General features: G+C 49.9%; 1 protein-coding gene across 7 annotated transcripts in view; it reads right to left on the bottom strand.

The window, feature by feature from the left end:
* BRD4 (bromodomain containing 4) overlaps nucleotides 1-20,219 on the bottom strand; it is a 53,704-nt gene that overhangs the window by 11,720 nt on the left and 21,765 nt on the right. For 5 of the 7 annotated variants that reach the window (XM_085535224.1, XM_085535230.1, XM_085535227.1 and 2 more), the window contains 11 exons: nucleotides 19,156-19,293; nucleotides 16,964-17,099; nucleotides 15,533-15,816; nucleotides 13,359-13,718; nucleotides 11,987-12,115; nucleotides 9,806-10,015; nucleotides 8,469-8,668; nucleotides 7,082-7,383; nucleotides 6,232-6,342; nucleotides 1,304-1,356; nucleotides 724-1,102 (listed from right to left, as the gene is read on the bottom strand). In XM_085535224.1, the coding sequence (XP_085391350.1) occupies nucleotides 724-1,102; nucleotides 1,304-1,356; nucleotides 6,232-6,342; nucleotides 7,082-7,383; nucleotides 8,469-8,668; nucleotides 9,806-10,015; nucleotides 11,987-12,115; nucleotides 13,359-13,718; nucleotides 15,533-15,816; nucleotides 16,964-17,099; nucleotides 19,156-19,293 (2,302 nt within the window). The remainder of the gene's footprint in view (nucleotides 1-723; nucleotides 1,103-1,303; nucleotides 1,357-6,231; nucleotides 6,343-7,081; nucleotides 7,384-8,468; nucleotides 8,669-9,805; nucleotides 10,016-11,986; nucleotides 12,116-13,358; nucleotides 13,719-15,532; nucleotides 15,817-16,963; nucleotides 17,100-19,155; nucleotides 19,294-20,219) is intronic. The other 2 variants (XM_085535226.1, XM_085535229.1) reach the window with 1 other exon arrangement.

The raw sequence follows: 20,219 nt of genomic DNA, 5'->3' as shown, positions 1-20,219 counted from the left end.
ATACAGTGGGTCCAACACCCAATCAAGCATCCAGAACCCAACCAAGCATCCAGAACCCAACATAGAGCACCCAGTACCCAATACAAGTTGGCCAACACCCAACACAAGGTGCCCAGCACCAAAGATAGAGGGTCCAGCACCCAACACGTGGTGTCCAGCACTCAACATGGTGCTCAGCACCCAACACAGAGCACCCAGCACCCAACAAAGCACTCAACGTAGAGCGTCCAGGACCCAACGTGGTGTGTTCAGCATCCAACACGGAGCATGTAGCACCCAATGAGGTGTCCAGCACCCAATGTAGAATATCCAGCACCCAACAATGGACCCAGCGCTCAATGAAGAGTGTCCAGCACCCAATGTAGGGTACCCAGAACTCAGTGTGGCACATCCAGCGCCCAAAGCAGAGCCCCAAGCACCCAACGTAGGGTACCAGGACCCAATGTGGCACATCCAGCACCCAAAGCAGTGTCCCCAGCACCCAAGGCACAGGCCCAGCACCCAATGTAGCGTATCCACAACTCAATATGGCACATCCAGTACTCAAGGTAGTGTCCCCAGCACCCAAAGCAGAGTGCTCAGGACCCAAGGCAGTGCCCCAGCACCCAAGGTACAGCCCCAGCACCCAACATAGGGTATCCACAAGTCAACATGGCACATCCAGCACCCCAAGCAGTGTCCCCAGCACCCCCCAGAACCCCCTAGGACCCACCCTGCACTCACCTGGAGGCGAGACCACCGCATGTTGGTTCAGATGGGGAGGAGTGCTGTGCTCGGGCGGTTGGGGAAGATGAGGAGGCATCTCGGGTTGGGGGAGATGCATGATGGGCTGAGTGAAATGCGGCATAGTGTCAAACATGTTCCCCGGGAGGGGATGCTCCATGACGGGGACCTGTGCAGGTACGAAGGGAGGTGGGGAGGACTTCATCGGTGGCGGAGCTTGCGGGGGGACGGGGGGTGGGGGCGGTGGCTGTGGCTGCAGTTGCTGTGGCTGCAGCTGTTGCGGTGGTGGTGGTGGGGGCTGCTGAGGGGGCTGCGGTGGTGGAGGTGGCTGTTGTTGTTGTTGCTGCTGTTGCACCGTTTGGTGGTGGTGATGGTGATGCTAAAAGGGAGAAAACATGGTCAGGTGAGTCTGAATGGATGAGCTGGGCTTGGCTGGAAGCAGGATGGCTTCCGAGCTGAGCAATGGGGGCTCTGTTAGTGGAGCGTGTAAGCCAGATAGGCTTCAGACCCCTCCCCACCTCCCCCTAACATGGGCTTTGACCCCAGCCCTGTAGGCAAGAAGGGATGTTTCGTGTCCTACCTTCTTCTGCTCTCGCCCAGAGTGCCCTTTCTTCTTCAGTTTTGGTGCCATTTCTGCAAAGAGAAGGACAGCACAAATTAATAACCTAAAGAAGACCACGGCGCAGCACGGCAGCGCTTTGCTATGACAGTTTAACAGGCGATCTCAAGAGGTCTTTCCCAACCTTAATGATTCTATGAGGAAGGCAAAGTCTATTGAACACCTGGAACTGGCTTTTCCCCACCTCCCCACCCCAACACGGTGCTGCAGACCCCACATGTTAACACAGTGCTGGGAAAGCACTAGAGCTCTGCTTGACCAAACTCAGCTATTCCAGGAATGGGGCCTCGTTGGGAGGCAGAGATAAGGGGAGAAAAGCAGGAACCACAAGAGAAATAAAGGAAGAGCAATGGAGCTCAGCACACAGCAAAGCTGCCTCCAACACAGAGAGATTTGGGGCCAGCCATGTGAATGGACAAAGGCTGATCTCTCACGCCTCCTCCTTCACTCAGGGATGATTTTAAAGGGCTCTCATAGCAGTGACTGGATGGAGTTTCAGCCTTTCCCAGGGATTTTCTTCTGCCAACCCAGGCCAAGAAAAAGAGAGAAATACAGACACATATTTGTCCAATTCTGGGTTATCCGGCCAAAAATATTCCTTGGTGGCGAATTCCACCCCAGCTCCTTGGCCTTATGTGGTGTTGTTTCATCCATCCTTGGCACGGAGGAGGATTTCATCCCATGCTCTGGCAAGATCAGCTCTTCCCACCTGTTTGCAGACGTCTACAAGCTGGGAATGGGAGTTTTGGGGCAAAAACAGGAGCTGGAGGACAACGCTCAACAACCAACACCAGGTTCCGTCCTGCACCATCCCAAAGAGCAGCTTGGAACACAAGATTGCTTTGATTGAGGTGCAGAGCCCTATAACAGAGTGCTGATGGTGTGAGATGTGCAGATGGATTCTGCTCCTACAGCTCAACACTGGGAGATTTCATCCTCCCAAAGCAAAACCACTGGGATGAATTCACACATCGATGGCTGTGGAGGAAGGGAAAAGGAAGATGGGTCTGAGAAATGTGATGCTTCTGTGGATGCTTTGCTTATCTATGGCTGCAAGGATGTGGGCTGAAGACCTGGCAGGTTGTAATATGGAGGAAGGATCATAAGGAGCCCTATTTCAGTCTTACTAGGGGGAAAAACCATTACAGGAAGGGAAAGGAATCAAAATTGCAGCTTGTGAGGATTGGGGAAGAGATGAGAAAAGCTCTGGGTTGAGTGGAATTAAGATGTGACCTTGAATGAGATGGGCTAAGATCAGGGAGGACAAGGGTCAGCGCCAGTGATGAGGCTGAAAAAGCCTTGTGAGCATTGGAACAGAGCAGTCTTCTCTGTGATTTGGGTTAGAGATGCAAACATTGGGTTGGCAATGCCCAATGCTGAGCTGAAGATGCCCAATGTTGGGTTGGCAATGCTCAACGCTGGGTTGAAGATCCCCGTTGTTGGGTTGGAGATGCCAGCGTTGGGTAGGAGATGCCAACGTTGGGTAGGAGATGCCAACGTTGGGTTGGAGATGCCAACGTTGGGTTGGAGATGCTCAATGTTGGGTTGGAGATGCTCAATGTTGGGTTGGAGATGCTCAATGTTGGGTTGGAGATGCCCAATGTTGGGTTGTCAATAGCCAAAGTTGGGCTGGAGATCCTCACTGTTGGGTTGGAGATGCCAACGTTGGGCTGAAGATGCCCAGTGTTGGGCTGAAGATCCTCAATGTTGGGTTGTCAATGGCCAAAGTTGGGCTGAAGATCCCCAATGTTGGGTTGGCGACGGCCAGTGTTGGGTTGGAGATGCCAACCAAGGAGCTTCAAGACCCAAAGATGATGAAGGGAGACCACGACGGCCATCCATGGCTTAGAACAACTGTGCCAAGAACGGGATGGGATCAACCGCTGTGAACCCGACGTCTTTCCTCACTGCTTCTTCAATAGATGCCTGCACTATTCCCTGCTGCCCATGGACATCCTGGAGGGCAGTTCTGGTGCTCATCCAAACCACATTCCTGGTGCTGAGTGTTGGAGGTGACAATCCAGGCTGTGGAAGTTGCTCTGCATTGACACAATGGCTCAACACCCTCTGCCATATTCCAGAGATACCAAAAACTCCCTTAAGGCCAGGTGTGATGCGTTGGAGGTTGAAAAAATCCTTGTTTTATACCCCAAAATAAAGCTCCATTGGAGCAGCTGGGAGCCAGCAAAGCAGAACAACCAAGAAAGAAAGAAATAAAGTTTCTGTGATGGCATCTCAACTTGGTTGACCAAGAAGGACAACATTGGAACACATTGTCCCCTAAGTCCTCTTCTGCTCCCACCCATATCATCTCTATCCCAAGCAGCACAGGTCCAACATTCCCTTCTCCAGGCACTACATCTCCCTCTGCTTTAAAACAGGGGTTAAAGCTACAGTTCCAGGATGATACAAAGGTGTATTTTTCATAGCAAGCCAAACACTTTATTGAGTTTATTATTAAAAATCAAACAAAAATAAAGATTAAAAAACCCACTGTAAGTATCCATCCCCTCCCCTCTCCCCTTGTATAATCCCAATTAGAGCACAATACCAAATGAATCCATTTTAACCCCCCTCCTCCCCCAATGGAGCCTTAAGAGAAGAGCCTGGAATGGGCAGAATGGCCATGGGGAGAACTGGGGGGATTTGGGGCTTTTATGAGCTGGGGGCACAAATTCCTCCATGAAACAAAGAGGAAAGCTGAGCTCTGAGCAGAACAACATGTATAGAACCCCCCCCTTCCCCCCAACACCGAGCAGTACAACTGGATGGCAGCAAGCAGATAATAACAACAGAGCAGCCCAGCATTGAACCCAGGGCACCCAAGTGCCCCCTTTATGGCCAGAGAGCACAAGTCCAAGCACAGCTCTGCACCAACGACCCCCCCATAATGGTGATCTGATACAGCACTGTCATCTGACATCCAATGCACTGCACCTCAAACCTCTCCACCCGCACTGAGCAAAGTCACTTTTCCCTTTGGTTTGGATTCAGTTCAGAATTCACTCCCTAAAATTAAGGGATTCCATCAAATAAAGCCAGATCTCAAAGCCCAGATGGGTGCCGGGCAGCTCGGGGCTATTTGCATGCAAGCAAGATGTTAATTAACAACCTGTTTAACCGGAATCGAGCTCTCGTTCTGCAAGCAGCTGGTTTTGAAGAGCTGAAGTTTGCAGGTCTGGTGCTGCTTGCAATGCTTTGGCATCGACTGCTCTGCTGCTTGTAGCACAGAGACACAAACGTCACCGCCCAGAGCTGATGGCACAGCAATGCAGTAATTAATTAGTGAGCAATTAATGAGCGGGAGGGAACAGCTCTGTGAAAGCAGTTTTTCCTCCTAAATCCAAAGGTTTGGGCTATTTAATCTGCAAGTTAACGCTCCCTTTCTCTCTGCTCTTCTGTATCAAGGGCACTGATGCCAGTTTGGGTCCAAAAAGTGCATTTTTGGTACTATCAGCATTGGTTTGGTTATAGGGAATCAAAGGGTGGGGCTGCAGGGTGCTGCTCTGCAAGCAAGTATCTCAATTAGCCCATTAATTAGGCCAGCACAACCATAGGGTGTGGGGATGAACCCCAGTTCCCAACAGAACGTTTCTGGGGTTCAATGGGGCCAGCCCTACAACCTGAAGGTGTCACACCATGGGGTTCAGTGGGGCCCAAGTTGACCTACATTGACCCACGTGGACCTATGTAGATCCAAGCAGACCCAAGCAGGCCCAAGTAAATGTATGTAGATCCAAGAAGACCTACATAGATCCAAGTAGATCTACAAAGACCCAATTAAATCCAAGTAGAGCTACACAGACCCAATTAAACCCAAGTAGAGCTACACAGATCCAATTAAACCCAAGCAGAGCTACAAAGATCCAGTTGAACCCGAGTAGAGCTACACAGACCAAATTAAGTCCAAGTAGACCTACACAGACCCAATTAAATCCAAGTAGAGCTACACAGGCCCAATTAAATCCAAGTAGACCTACATAGACCCAAGTAGATCTACATATAGATCCAAGGAGACCTAAGCAAACCCAAGTAGATCTAAGGAGATCCAGGTAGACCTACACAGACTCAAGCAGACCTAAGCAGGCCCAAAGAGACCCTAATAGATCTAAGTAGACCTAAGCAGATCAAAGGAGACCTACGTAGATCTAAGGAGACCTACGTAGATCCAAGCAGACCTAAGCTGACCCAAATAGATCCAAATAGATCCACGTAGATGCAAGCAGACCTAGGTTCATCTACCCTGCACAACGACCCTGTTCCTTCTGCTGATTTCTATGCTGGGAAGAGCCCAGCATCACCTCCAAGCTGGGTTAGTTGCCATAGAAAACAGCTTTAGTCGACCACACAGAGCTTTGCTGCTGCAAAACCAAGGAGGGAACTGTGCTACAGGAAAGCACAGCACTCCATAAGGATGTGAGCAGCCCAAGCCCAATCCAAAAAGCACAAGGACAGAAGGGAGAGCAACGCTGTGCTTCCCTCAATGCTCAATGCTCTTTAGAGAAGGCTCTGCCACACCAACACAAGGTTCCTCCTCTGATACACTGAGTCTCCCACAAGGACAACACAGCAGCTGCCTAGAAATACACATCTAGGTCCTCAGACAGACAAAGTGGCACACAATGCAGCTCAGCTCCTGCACCCAGCAAGTCAATGCTCACAACAAAACCTTGCCGTGCTTGAGAACTGCTAAAGACAACACTGCACCTGCCAAGTTGAATAGAGGGCCTGAGAAGGGCAGCATGCAGCACCTACACAGTGTATATTGGTTTAATTTACAAAGACAAAAAATTAAAGACCAAGCCGGTAATGAAAACATATTTATTTATACAGAAAAAAAACAAAACCAGGTATTATAGGACTGAGTCTTTAAATAAGCTGCATCTAACCTGTTTCTGAATCTTCACTGTCGGAGGAGCTGGACTCGCTGGTGCTCTCAGACTCTGAGGAGGAGAACCCCTTCATTTTAGAGGAGCCAGCAATTACATCCACCTTTTCTGCTGCAAGAAGACAACAGTACAAAATGGTCAGAGGGACAGAAAGGAACCCAGAATCAACCAAACTCTGCTCCTCCTCCTCTCTGCTCGCAGCCACCCCAAGCCCAGCACTGGGTTCTCAATGCTGAATTATTGGTGCTGCTTTGGCTTCCTGGCTCATGGAAGGAGGACGTGGCTGACTTTTTTAACAGCTTAAACCCTAATTAAAATAGGGAGCTGCAGCCCAGGGGGTGCTCAGGGCTCTGCTGTACCCCTTGAGAATGTGCTGAGCCTCAAATTCGGGCAGCTTTCCTTTCTTATTTGGGTTTATACCACACTGGGATCAGCCATGATTACAGGGAGAGGCCCCTATATCCCACAGGGTTTGAGTGAGGTGATGAAATGCTCCATGGTGGGTATAAAGGGGCACGTTATGGCTGTAATAGAGCTCCTCCAGCCCCACAGGTTGGCAGGGAGGAGGAGCAGCAGCTGCTCTGTTCGTTGTGCCTCTGACCACAACGCTGCTCTCAACCCGAGCTCTTCACACTGACATCTTTAGGAAGCGAATAATTACATTAAAGGGAGGTTGGGAACGGAAGGCCTTGACTCAGAGCCATTGGATCTAACAGACACTGCTGGGGCTTCATTCGTTTTGCTGGAGGAGCAGCAGCTCCTTTCCTTAGCAAATAACACAATAAAAGGCCCTAAAGGTGGGAATACACCATTGGAATGTGAGGGAAACTGCTGTGAGGATGAAAGGTACCTTGAGGTTTCCTCTTCTTCCTCAAACACGACGTTACGTATCTCTCCAGCTCCCGTAACGTGGAGGGTTTTAATGTCTCAAAGTCAATTTCAATCTCATCGGGATTGGAGTTTTTAAGTGAGGGTTCTCTCGACTGGATGATGTGGACAACTCGGCCCAGCTTTTCACCAGGGAGTTTGTTAATGTCCAGGCTCAGCTGCCTCTTCTCCTCATAGGACATTGGTTTACACTTCTCCTCCTCCTCAGACTCGTAGGCTGGAGGGGGTTTGCTGTTCTTCACCGTCACAGGCTCCTTCTTACTACTTAGGAACAATTATAACACGTTATTATGGATCACACCAAGGAGAGGAGACGTTGCAAAAAGCAGCTGTTTGGTTCTGATACGTTACAGCAGCATGGCTGCATCTATTGCTATGGAATATGGAATATTGCTATGGAACAGCAGTAGGTGGTCAGGGAGGAGCAGCACGGAGCTCTCTGCATGCACCAACATCTGCTTTCATCCTCTTATCTCATAGCTACACCCAGGTATGGATGCTGGGCATCCTCAGTGCCCTGAGCTCTCAGGAATGAGCAGCTGCAGGTGAAGCTCTGCTATGTCTGATGGGTGAAAGCCCAAAGCATCTCCCTATAGAAACACATGGGGTTGTGCTGCTTCGAGGCCCCGGGGCAGCACAATCTCCCCATGGGGTGCATGGAGGCAGAAGCAAAACCCAACATTTATAGGGAAATACAGCCCCAAGCAGCAGCAGGAGCAAAGGATGCTCCGTGATGTCTGCTGGGCACTTCAAAACTGGCTGGAGAGGAACAAGGAGGCAGATGTGCAGCTGTGTTTGCAGGTATTTATCCCGCTCAGAGCACACCCATGGGTGGCAATGCTCAGTGAAGGCCGGGCAGCAGCACTCAATAAGGAAGGGAAGAGTCCCAGGTAGATTATTTCCCTATTAGAGCTCACGTTGTGCCCCACAGTGTTTACCCAGCATACATCAAGTGATGCATTGAGGCTCCAGCCCTGCTTATTTTCCTCTCCTCGTTTCATCTCAACGTGCCCAACTCCTCCTTTTTGCCCCGGGTGAAGCACAACGTCCCCTCCCAGTTTAAGCAGAAGGGACTCTCAGCACGTTACCTCCCATTTCAACACCTACAGCTCCAATTAAAACAGGAGGGAGAGGACAGAGGGGATCAGGCTTCAATGGCCCAAACCCCAGAGCTTTTCCTTCCCATCCTTATAGTTAAAGCAGCCCCAATGGGTGAGAGGTGGCTGTTGAAGCTGTGGGTGCTGCTTTGCAAGATCCCCACGTGCCACACAGTTATCAGAGGGAGAAGAATAAGTGTCATGCACTGCAGTGCATTAAAACACAACGGCTGCACCGCAAACAGGGCTGACCTGGAGGTACTGCTGTTGCTGTTACTTTTCTTGGCCTTCTTGGATGGCGGTTCCTTGGCTTTACTCTTCTTGCTGTCTTCCAGCTCTTCCTTCTTTTTGTGCTTCTCCTTCTTCTTCTCCTTCTTGTCCTTCTCTTTTTTCTTTGGTTTGTTCTGCTGGGGCTGGGACAGGGCTGCAAGCTGTTCATGCACTGCTTTCAGCTGAAAGGGAGACACACACAGATCAAGATACTTTGGCCCAACACCCCCTTTTATTCCACATTAATTACCTCTTTTCATGCTTTCCTCCCTCTTTCCATCCATCCCAGAGAGCACTGCTCCTTTGCACCTCATCAGCCCTTCACTATTATGGGTTGGAGAGCTGAAACTCACTGTTAGACAACAAGATGGTCTACAGCTGTGAGCTGAATGACAGAACCACGGGTCTGGGTTTGGAAGGGTCCTAAAGGATCATAGAAGCACAGAATGGGGTAGGTTGGAAGGGTCCTTAAAGATCACAGAGCCATGAAGCCACAGCACGGCTTGGGCTGGAAGTGATCTTGAAGATCACAGAGTCATGGAAGGGGGATTGGGTTGGATGTGACCTTCAAGATCACAGAATCGTGGATTCATAGAATGATTTGTGTTTGTAGGGTCCTTAAATACCATGGAATGACAAAATGGGTTGAGTTGAAAGGGATCTTAAAGGCCAGAGGACCCTACAGAATCCCACAGCATTGGTTGGAAGGGTCCTTAAAGGTCACAGAACCAAGGAATGTGTTGGGTTGAATGGGTCCTTGAAGGTCACGGAACCATAGAATGTGTTGGGTTGAATGGATCCTTGAAGGTCACAGAATGCACTGGGTTAAATGGGTCCTTAAAGGTCATGGAACCACAGAATGTGTTGGGTTGAATGGATCCTTGGAGGCCATAGAAGACCTCAACCATAGGAAATTTGGGTTGGACGGGTCCTTAAAGATCATAGAAGCATGGAATGCGTTAGGTTGGAAGGGTCCTTAAAGGTTAAAGAACTGCAAAACCATATAAAGCTTGGGTTGGATGGGTCCTTTAAGATCATAAAACCACAGGATCACAGCATGGTTGGATTAAAATGAACCCAAAGCCCCCCCAGCACCACCCCCACTACAGCTGGGTGCCCCCTACCAACTCAGGGCCTCATCCACAGCCTTGGGCACCTCCAGGGATGGGGCATCACAGCTCTGGGCAGCAGAGCTGGAGCCTAATTGCCCTTTGAGTGAAGAATTCCCTCCTCACATCTAACATAAACGAATCCAATGAAGTTAAATGCCCAAGTTGAACACAAAGAAGGGCAGCCCATGCACCCCAATGGAGCCCTACCTGCTCCTGGAGCTCTGCTAACCGCTGAGCTCTCTCCTCCTCGGAGTCATCGGAGGAGCTATCGCTGTCGGAGGAGCTATCGCTGCTGCTGTCGCTGGATGAAGGGGGAACCACTTTGGTTGGAGGTGGTACCACCACCGGAGAAGAGGCCGGGATCACCGGTTCCTCCGGTTCATCCGGCATCTTAGCGAAGCGCATCTCAAACACGTCCTGCAAAGACAAAGAAGAGATGGAAATTCATGCATGGGGGTTTTGGCAGAGCACACACAAACCACACAGGCTTTCATTGTCTCTGGGCTATTCCATGAGCTCGTGGTCTCCATCCAAGCACTCAATATGGGAGCACACGATGGAGGTGGGATCGTTTCCTCCACGCCTTGAATGTATTTGAGACTTTGGTTTGATTAAAGGGGAAAGTTTAGAGGTTAAGGAAGGTAAGGAGCCATTTAAAAGCTGCAGTGCTGGCGGTAACGTGAGGGCAGCAGTTGACACGCTGTGGTTTTCCATCCCTATAAACCACTCCAAGGTTGGGAAAGCACTTCCCACACCACCCAGCGACACCAAAACCACCTTCTTTTCACCCCACAGTCATTGTTCTGTTGATGAACAGGCACTTAGAGTGAGATAAGCAGTGAAAGGCTGACTGTTCCTTATCAGCACAATGGGGATGAAGGCTGTGCTGTGCTCACAGTATTTCAGGTGCAGAACCCAGAGCACATGCCTTTCTCCTACCACCCTACAGTGAATCTCAGCTCCAAAGTCCCATTTACACAACAACACAGAGATATTCTTCCACCAAGCACTGAGCAGTGTCCCTCTCCATGCAGCTCCCACCTTCAGCACCCCAAAAACCCCCATAATATCAGGTCGGGCCCATCCTCGAGGTCACCATGGGGTTCCTATGGGGCTCCTCCTGCACTTTGCTGAGCCATTTCAGCTCCCTCCATGTTTAAGCTGGGCTGCATTGCTCCTCCTCTGCTCCTCTCCCCCCCTAATGTTGCTTCACTGCTTCCATCTGCTGGCAGCGATGCCACATTCTCTGGTTCCAGGCTCCTGGCACAGGGACTGAAGGTTGGGAAGGGGGAGGAGCTGAATCCTGGCTTTGCTCCCATTGCCATGCGCTGACTCATTGCGTTTAATGAGTGTTTATGAGCTAATTACTGTTTCCCACGAACTAGAAAATCCAGTGCTTGATTACAGCCAGCAGCCAACGCTGTGCAGACCCATCTCAGCATCAGAAATAAAACCTCCCATATTTCTGGACCCTTTTAGGTCAGCCCTGATGGGATCCATCTGAGCAAAGTCCACTAGAACCAATTCAGAAGTTACAGCAAAACCCTTCAGCACTCCACCAGGAACAGATGACAGATAAACCCTAACGAAGAAGCAGATAATGAGCTAATTAAGGGATTCACCCTGCCCTTGCTTGCACCAACACCAACCAGGTTAAGGCAATGAGCAGCTGTGAGCAACTGAGAGCAGCAAAACTCCTCTAAACTCATTATCCAGCACCAGGGGGTGATTTTTGGGGGCTGATGCTGAGCTGCTTTTTGGGACGGGTGAAAAATGGGGCTGTGTGTAAAGCAATACACGATGCTGCTGCAGGTGATGGGAACTCAGTAAGCCATGTCCTGACTTAAGATCTCAGCCTGGCTCCAAACCTCAGCAGCCTTCTGTGAAGCTGCTTGTATCTATCCTTCATTTCACATCTGAAGCAATAGGTAACATGTAGAACGATGCCCATTTCACACCTAAAAGCTGTTGGATCACACGCTCGGGGTGTGTTGATCTCCAATTAAACCAGCCCAAACCTGACTACGGCTCTACAAAAGCATCACAAGGTGATTTCAGGGCCCTGAAATCACCTCAGATTTAACAGGGTCAGAATTAACAAGAGATGGCAGCACTTAGAGGGTGACACAACCCCTGTGCTCCCTCCAGGTATTATGCGGAGGGAGGGGGGACCCTTCAGAGCATCGTTTTCTCCCTCTCCTTCACAATCAATAGGAAACAATGAGAAGGAGATGCTAAGAAACCAAACCAGGTTGTCATTTTCTTACCATTCCCCACCAATTTTGTGTCGTTTCCAGATGATGCAGCAATAGTAGAATATATATACTGCATATAACCCAGTAATAGCTGGATTAATTATAGCAGGGGAATGATAATTGAGCTCCTTACCTGCAGCTTCCGTGCCATGGCCACCACCTCGTGGTCAGCAGGGTTGTATTTGTAGCAATTGGAAAACATCAGTCGCACATCAGCAGCGAATTCCTGAGCATCTCTGTACTCCCTGTTCTCCAGTTTGGACTGGAAAGGAGAGGAAGGGAAAGAAAAGCTTTCAGCTATGAACAACGTGAGGGTAAGAGAGCATTCAGCACATAAACATGGGAATGCAATGAAGGGTTCGGACCAACACAGCACCTGATGGGGGATTTGGAAGCCTGTAAGGCCTGTTGTGTTTCTCACTGTAACGAATTGCAGCAGGTTTGCAATACATGGAGCTGATTGTGGGCAGCTCTGTTGGTAATTTGGGGTGTGGAGGACCCTCAGGGCACTTTTGGGACAAGCTGGGATTGTTCACTGAACCCCCGCTGGGACCTGAGCTCAATAGACCCCATGTAGGTCATAGCAAAACCCATCAGGGTCAGCTCTGTGCAGTGCATGCCCTTAGAGGAAGGCTTGTTTGTGCTCATGGGCCATGAAAACAAAGGTGTTTTAAGATGGGGGACATCAGGGCAGCCCTTGAGTTTGCAAAGAAGCCTCTGTAGCCCCTCCAATAAAACAAAGGGGCAGAGAAATGGGTCACACAGATCCCAGTGCTACAGAAGGATGAGCTGAACCCTGCATACAGACCCAGGGCGCTGGGGTGGGAGGGAGGATTGGTTCCTCTCCTTATAAACCCAACCTCAAACAGCACCAAAGGGGACTCAACCCTGAGCCAAAACTGCTCACAGAGCACACAGCCAGGAAGGGAAAGACTTCCAGACATCACTTTAATGCTTTGGGGGGGGTGAAAGGAAGGGAATGTGGATTGATTTGCAGGTGTGCTTTTAGAATTGGTGACTGCAGCCCTTGGGCAGAGTGAGCAACCTCTGCTTAACAGCAGATGGACACGGACAGGGAACACCAGAAGCAAAGGGCTGAGTTTAAAGGGGAGGGGGAATGTCTGAAGGGGAAAATGTTTTCAGCCTCATCCCCTTATTAGTGTGATGGATGCTCTCTGAGGCCATCTCCTGGGCTGAGAACAGGCAGCGTACATTTAGACAGACATGGAAATTGTCTGTAAAAAAACCCACACAAAGCGTTTCCTAAGAGCCCTTCTGGAAGGACGAGACGTTGTTGGTTTGTTTTGTTTCTCTTTGGCTTCCAAATGTCAGCACAACAACAACAAGCAAATGAGAAACTGACTGTATGAGAACCCTGAGGCCAAAACCCTCCTTGGCAGACAGCAAAAGGTGCTGGGAAAAAATGTGTCGTTCTCTGTGCAATCCATATTACACAGGGGGGATTACACCTCCCCCCAGCCCAAACTCTGTACCAATGAACTTACTTTGATTGTGCTCAGATCCATGGGATGTTTAATGATATCGCAGTAATCGTGCAGCCCCAGTGCTTCTACATCCACAGGTTTGTAGAAGGGCCAGGCGTAGGCCGCGTGTTTCTTGGCAAACATCTCCTTGATGATGCCACTGCAATATTTCAGCTGTTCTGACACTTTGCTGCTCTTTTCTACCATATGTTGTTGGGAATCCGGAACGTCCTTCTTTGGGGGCTTCACCGGGCGGCTGCTTTCCCTCCTTGGGCCCAGCTTGGTAGATTTGGGTTCGGTGGGCAAAGAGGACGATTCGTGGATCGGGTCGATGGTGGTTGGTGTGGTGGTGTCTGCTTTCCTCTTCACTCCTTTTTTCGTCTGCAATCAAGCCAAAAAGAAAACCACCATTACTAAAAACCTATAAGGTTGCCTTCAACCTCTCTACATTCCCCATTACCAAAATCTATAATGTCGCCTTCAACCTCTCTACATTCTCCATTACCAAAACCTATAAGGTTGCCTTCAACCTCTCTACATTCCCTGTTACCAAAACCTATAAGGTTGCCTTCAACCTCTCTACATTCCCCATTACCAAAACCTATAAGGTCGCCTTCAACCTCTCTACGTTCCCCATTACCAAAACCTATAAGGTTGCCTTCAACCTCTCTACTTTCCCCATTACCAAAGCCTATAAGGTTGCCTTCAACCTCTCTATATTCCCTGTTACCAAAACCTATAATGTCGCCTTCAACCTCTCTACATTCCCCATTACCAAAACCTATAAGGTCGCCTTCAACCTCTCTACATTCCCCATTACCAAAGCCTATAATGTTGCCTTCAACCCTCTCTAAATTCCCCATTACCAAAGCCTATAAGGTTGCCTTCATCCTCTCTACATTCCCCATTACCAATGCCTATAAGGTTGCCTTCAACCTCTCTATGTTCCCCATTACCAAAGCCTATAAGGTTGCCTTCATCCTCTCTACATTCCCCATTACCAAAACCTATAAGGTTGCCTTCAACCTCTCTACATTCCCCATTACCAAAACCTATAAGGTTGCCTTCAACCTCTCTACATTCCCCATTACCAAAGCCTATAAGGTCGCCTTCAACATCTTTACATTCCCTGTGGCTTCAATTTGGTTCGCCACCATTTATGACTCAAGTTAAGGGCTGGGAGCTGCAGATTTCCACACATATTCAGGAGCTCTGTAGAAAACCACTTGGATTTGCTCTGTTGTATGAGAAAGGGCAGGAGTGTGACTCATTTTGGCAAGGCAAGGTTTGCTCCTGAGTCATGGAGGACTCAGAAATTAGGTTTTAAGGGGATGAGCTCCATGCAAAGCTGGGCAGAATCCATCATGTCTGACTTAACTGTGTCTGAGAGGGGCCACAATGGGATCCTCATCTGCTTAACTGAGAGGAAGGAGCATTTTCCTAATAGGAATTGTAGAATGGGTTGGGTTGGATGGGATCTTAAAGAAGATAGAAGTATGAGATAACCATGCAGAGTGGGACCTCAAGGCTCGTAGAACCATGGAATGGGTTGGGTTGGAAGGGTCCTGGAAGATCACAGAATGGTTGGGTTGGAAGGGGCCTTAAGGACCACACAACCATGGAATGGTTGGTTTGGAAGGGACCTTAAAGACCATAGAATGGTTGGTTGGGTGGGAAGGGATCATAAAGACCACAGAACCATAAAACTATTGGGTTGGAAAGGTAAACATCATAGAACCATGGAATGATTTGGTTACGTTGCACCCTTAAAGATCATACTGAATTGTTGGCATGGAAAGGACCTTAAACATCACACAGCCATGGAATGACTGGGCTGGAAGGGACCTTTAAGATTGTAGGATGATGGAACAACTGGACTGGAAGGGACCTCAAAGATCATGGAACCATGGAATAGGCTGGGTGGGTTGGACAGGTCCTTGAAGATCACAGAATGATGGAATGGTTGGGTTGGAAGGGACCTTAAGGCTCATGGAACCATGGGGTCACAGTATGGTTTATCTGGAAGGGTCCCTCAGCCTTTCCTCATAGCAGAGCTGCTCCAGCCCTCTAAATAAGAAGGAAAATAGGAATCTTTTGATCAAACTGAGGCTGTTTGCCCTAAAACAAGACTCTGGTGGCAAAGACTCGGCACTGCAGACACTTCCAACCCCAGCCATGCAGCCCCAAGCACTCACCTTGACGGGCTGAGCAGGCGTGGGGATGACGGGAGGGTGAGGCTGGATGGGCTGAGGGGTCGGGGCCGGTGGGGCTGGGGCCTGTGGGGCCGGCGGAGGTGGCACTGGGGGCTGAGGAGGCACCATCGTCATCACGGGCGTCGGGACGATGAGGTCGGGGGTGACAGAAGGGAAGGAATGGGTGGTCTGTGCGGCCTGGAGGTTCTGCTGCGGGGCCTGAGTCTGGGCTGGGGACGAGGCCTGGGTTGTGTTCTGTACCGTGGATGATCCTGGCTTGGATGTCACTGTGGGAAGAAAAGGAACAAAGCGTTGCTTTTCTTTCTCTCTTTCTCCCTCTCTCTCCAGACTTAATGGTCTTAACGGGGAAAACAATGTTTCATAACGAGTGAAAGAGTGTTGCTCATTAGATAATGAATACTTTGCAGAGCCTGTTCTTGAGCAACCTGTCAGGGACAAACACTCGTCACGTTTTCCTCAACGAGTGCTCTCACAACTTGTTGGGTGAGACGTGACCAAGCCCAAGGATCTCAATCACCAAAACCACCCCAGGAAAGGAGGAGGGAGCAGCCCCAAGGCTTTTAGGGTATGTCCTAGTGGGCAATGGTTGACCATGAGCCAGCAGTGTGCCCTGAAGGCCAATGGTGGCCAATAGGGTGACCAGTGGTTGACTGGTAGTTGACTACAAGCCAGCAGTGCGTCCAAGTGGCCAGGAAAGCCAATGGAACCCTGGTAAGCATTGCCTAAAGTGTGGTCAGCTGGGTGAGGGAGGTGCTCCTCCTTCTGCTCTGCACTGGGAAGGCCCCATCTCAAGCACTGGGCTCCCCAGTGCAGGGGTGACAAGGAGCTGAGCCAAGCAGAGGGTGCAGAGATGGCAGGGGCCTGGAGCACCCCTTATGGGGATGGGCTGAGAGCCCCAGGGCTGTGCACATGGGGAGGAGAAGGCTGAGAGGGATGTGGTCAGTGCTGCTCAATATCTGGAGGCTGGGGGCCAGGAGGATGGGGCTGGGCAGCGTTCAGTGGAGCCCAGTGATAAGATAGGAGCACTGGGCACACACTGCTGCCTCATGGTCAACTGCTGGTCAACCACTGGTCAACCTGTTGGCCACTGTTGGCTTTCTTGGCTACCAGGGCACATTGTTGGCTCATGGTCAACTGTTGGTCAACCCATTGACCATTACTGGCCCTTCTCAACCACCAGGGCACACTGTTGGCTCATGGTCAACTACTGGTCAACCACTGGCCACTAGGACCCCCAGCCCCTTCCCCACAGAGCTTCCTTCCACAGCTCAGCCCCAAACCAGGCAGTTATTCCTCCACATGCATCAGTGGTCCACATTCCTTCAGTGGTTGCAACCACCCCTCCCAGCTCCACCACCAAACATGCTCCGGGCACAATCCATCTCTTCACCCTGATGAAGATGAGTGCCATACCTGCTTCCTTCCGTGCACGTCCTCTCCCTTTTGTCTGGGCTATCACGATTTCAGTTTCTTCCTGCGTCATTTCAGAGATTTTCTGCAGGAAGAGCTTTTCTAGAGCTTCTGCCATTAAGACTATGTCATCTCCTGGCTGGAGGAATAAGAGAGAATCAATCAGGCAAGGCATTTCTCTACAAACAAAATGACTGCTGTACTCTAAACAAACCAAACTCAGCACAAAGATTTTCCCTGCTCTTTCCATTTCACACCCAGTTTAATCCTAAGGACAAATGAAAGATGAAAACAGGAACAATTCACAACAGTTTTTTTGTGGGATGTGGAGCTCTGGTTGCAAATAATCCTTATCATCTCCCAGCTTTGCAACTGCTGGAGCTTTTGTACATCGTGATCTTTCTTTGCACTGTTTCCATCACCACACACTTGATATGTGGAAGAGTCCTTGTCCTGAGGTGCTTATAAGGGCATGGAGAGGCGTTGGGTTTACTTGTGTATAGCACATAATGGGTGATGGTGGAACAAAACAACCCATGCTGATCACTGCATACAGTGCTGCTGCTTTCTGCAATGAAGGAGGAGGAGAAAGAGGGGAAGAGAAGGAAATGAGGTGAAAACTCTTCATGATGATTGCAGTGAGATGCTGGCACTGCTGCCCAGAGCTGTGGCTGCCCCAAACCTGGAGGTGCCCGAGGCCGTTCCATCATCCTATGGCTGTGTCACCTTTGTGGACTCTTCCAGTGCAGCCCATTGTATCATTCCATCATCGTTAAGGTCCCTTCCAAACCAACGTATTCCATCGTTCCATGGTTCTGTGATCCCTAAGGCTCCTTACAACCCAAATCGTGCTGCCACTCTACTAAAAGAAGACTTGGGATCCCCTACTGGCCGTCCTCTCATCCTGACTTTGTATACACCTTCACAAGGCCAATCCTTGCAGGCTGGGAGGAGGAAGCTCCATGTGCAAAGATGAAGGTGTGAAGGACGTTGGTGTGAAGATGCGTCCTTTGGAAGTGGGAACCAACGATGGACATCAACACTTCCTTGACGAGCTCTGAATTAATTGGCATGACTGCACGGCACAGGGCTGGTGGCAGATGGGACAGCACTGCAGTGGGAAACTGGGTAAAGCAGGGGAAGGTGGCAGCAAACAATGCAGACACAGAGGTATGTGTGGATGGTCTGAAGCCTTCAGAGCCTCATTCCAGTTGTGCTGTGTTGGCTTGAAGTGGAGAAGGCAAAGGCCATGGGCATCGCTTTGAAGGACCAAAATAAGACAAGAATGTAGAACCCAAATAAAACTCCATTATCTGCAGTAACAAGCAGTGCCTGCCAGGGCCTGAAGTTGTTGTGGGTTAAAGACGGAGTGCAAACCTTGGGGAGCAACTGCAGTGTTCACTGTGGATATCAAGGAGGAGTTTTGAGGAAGAAGAAGCGACTTTGGGGAGTGAGGAGTGGAGGAAAGGAACCACGGAGCTGCCTGGCAGCACTTCAGCTTGTGGCAATCCAGCTGGAACAAGACATCTGGAACAAAGTGGGTCTTGTGCAATGGTTCTGAGCGGGGGAAGAGGAGGAGAACGTGGTTAAATGGAGCGAGGGAGAAGAGCTGTGAGGGACAGGGAGGGCAGGGGCTGAGAGGGGACTGAATTAGGGCTGGGCTGCAGGAATGCTGTGCTGGCTGCTGTTGTGAGGACAGCAGTGAAGTCCCCATTGGTGTCTGTTGCTCCCTGGTTCCTTGGTACATGAGATGTCTCTGCAGCACATTCAGCTCTGAGCAGCATCTGCCTGGTACAGCCTCTGCCAATATGGTTCTCTCCCATCTTTGCAGAGCACCCAAAGGCTGTGCTGACGCTCAGCTCCTTCCCCCAGTCCATCAGTGGTGAATGCAGCACTCCGTGACGTTCCATATCCCTTCCCTGTACCCCAGATGGTTCCATGACTGTTTACAGAGTGTTTTCCACGATCATTCTGCTGTCTGGAGGGGAATCTTCTGCAGTGCAATGGAAGCAGGGCCGGGCAGGACATGGCTCCAAGCAATGCTCTCTGCAGCACTGCTTTTTCCCCCATATCAGTGTTATGAGCTCCAAAGCACAAAGCTATAACAAGGCTTTTCAAAGAGCTACAAACAACACAACCAAACCTATACAAGAACAGCAGATCCCCCTCTGAAAACACAGAGGAGCTCATCGTACCTTATTGTAGATGTAACAGTTTGTAAACATCGTGTTAAAGTCCTGGATACATTCTTGAGCATTCCAGTAGTAGTTATTCTCCAAGCGTTTCTTTATTGTTCCCATGTCCATCGGCGTTTTAATTATCTTATAATAATCCTGCAGAGGGCAGACAGGCACCAATCAGGGATCAGATCCCCCAAACTCACCTCTATGAGGATCCAAACCCCCCTTGTCCCAACCCAGACCATTCTCTGAGCCCCTCTATTGGGCAGACCCCACAGAACACAGCAGGAAAAGGGCAGTGGGGAAAGGTGAGGGGTGATGCTGTGATCTCCTTGGGGCTATGGAGTCAGTGTTGGCTGCCTGGGATCCTAATGGGGTTGAGTGAAGGCTAAAACCTGAAACGATTGACCCTGAGGTCGTGCACCCCACGCAGCCACACGTGGAGAAGGGAGGAAATGAGATTCGCTTTCAGCCTCTTAAAGGCATCCAGATAATACAAAGGAAGGTGCTGCTATTTTTAGGTTAGAAAGGGAGGACTGGAAATGCTGTTGCTATAGAAGCAAAGCTGTCTATGGGTTTGTGCTGCAAAGAAATCCAACAGCTCAGGTGATGGATTATGAAGAACTGCTCGTCTCCTCTCTGCTCTGCATTGGGGAGGCCCCATCTGCAGCACTGGATCCACCCTGTTCCACCTCGATGCCCAAAGGAAGAACCAGAGCTCCGTAAACATGGAAAAAAACCAAAGAAATGGAGCCCCCAAAGCTTTAAGAGGGTTCTAAAAGACCCCAAAATGTGAATTGCAGCCCAAAGTATCAGCTACGTGGGGCCACAGCCCAGCTGGAGCTCCTGACCCCATTCCTGGATGGCTGAGGACATCAGTGCTTTTTTGCTGTAAGAAAAGCTGACTTGTGCCACCACTTGTTCAGGGTCATTTGGAATAGGATTTCAATGGACAGAGCCTTGGAACAGAGAGGTTGCGGGGTCTCCTTGTCTGGAGAGCTCCAAACACAACAGGACATGACTCTACACAACGTAGGGAATTGCTATGGGGAGTTTGGAGCTCCAGACTCCAACCCCAA

Source organism: Coturnix japonica, unplaced genomic scaffold, assembly GCF_054131305.1.
Source record: "Coturnix japonica strain WE unplaced genomic scaffold, WE-NBRP24 Scf113, whole genome shotgun sequence".
NCBI lineage: Eukaryota > Metazoa > Chordata > Aves > Galliformes > Phasianidae > Coturnix > Coturnix japonica.
The sequence above is the reverse complement of the archived record's forward strand: the minus strand, read 5'-3'. Positions and strand labels throughout refer to the sequence as shown.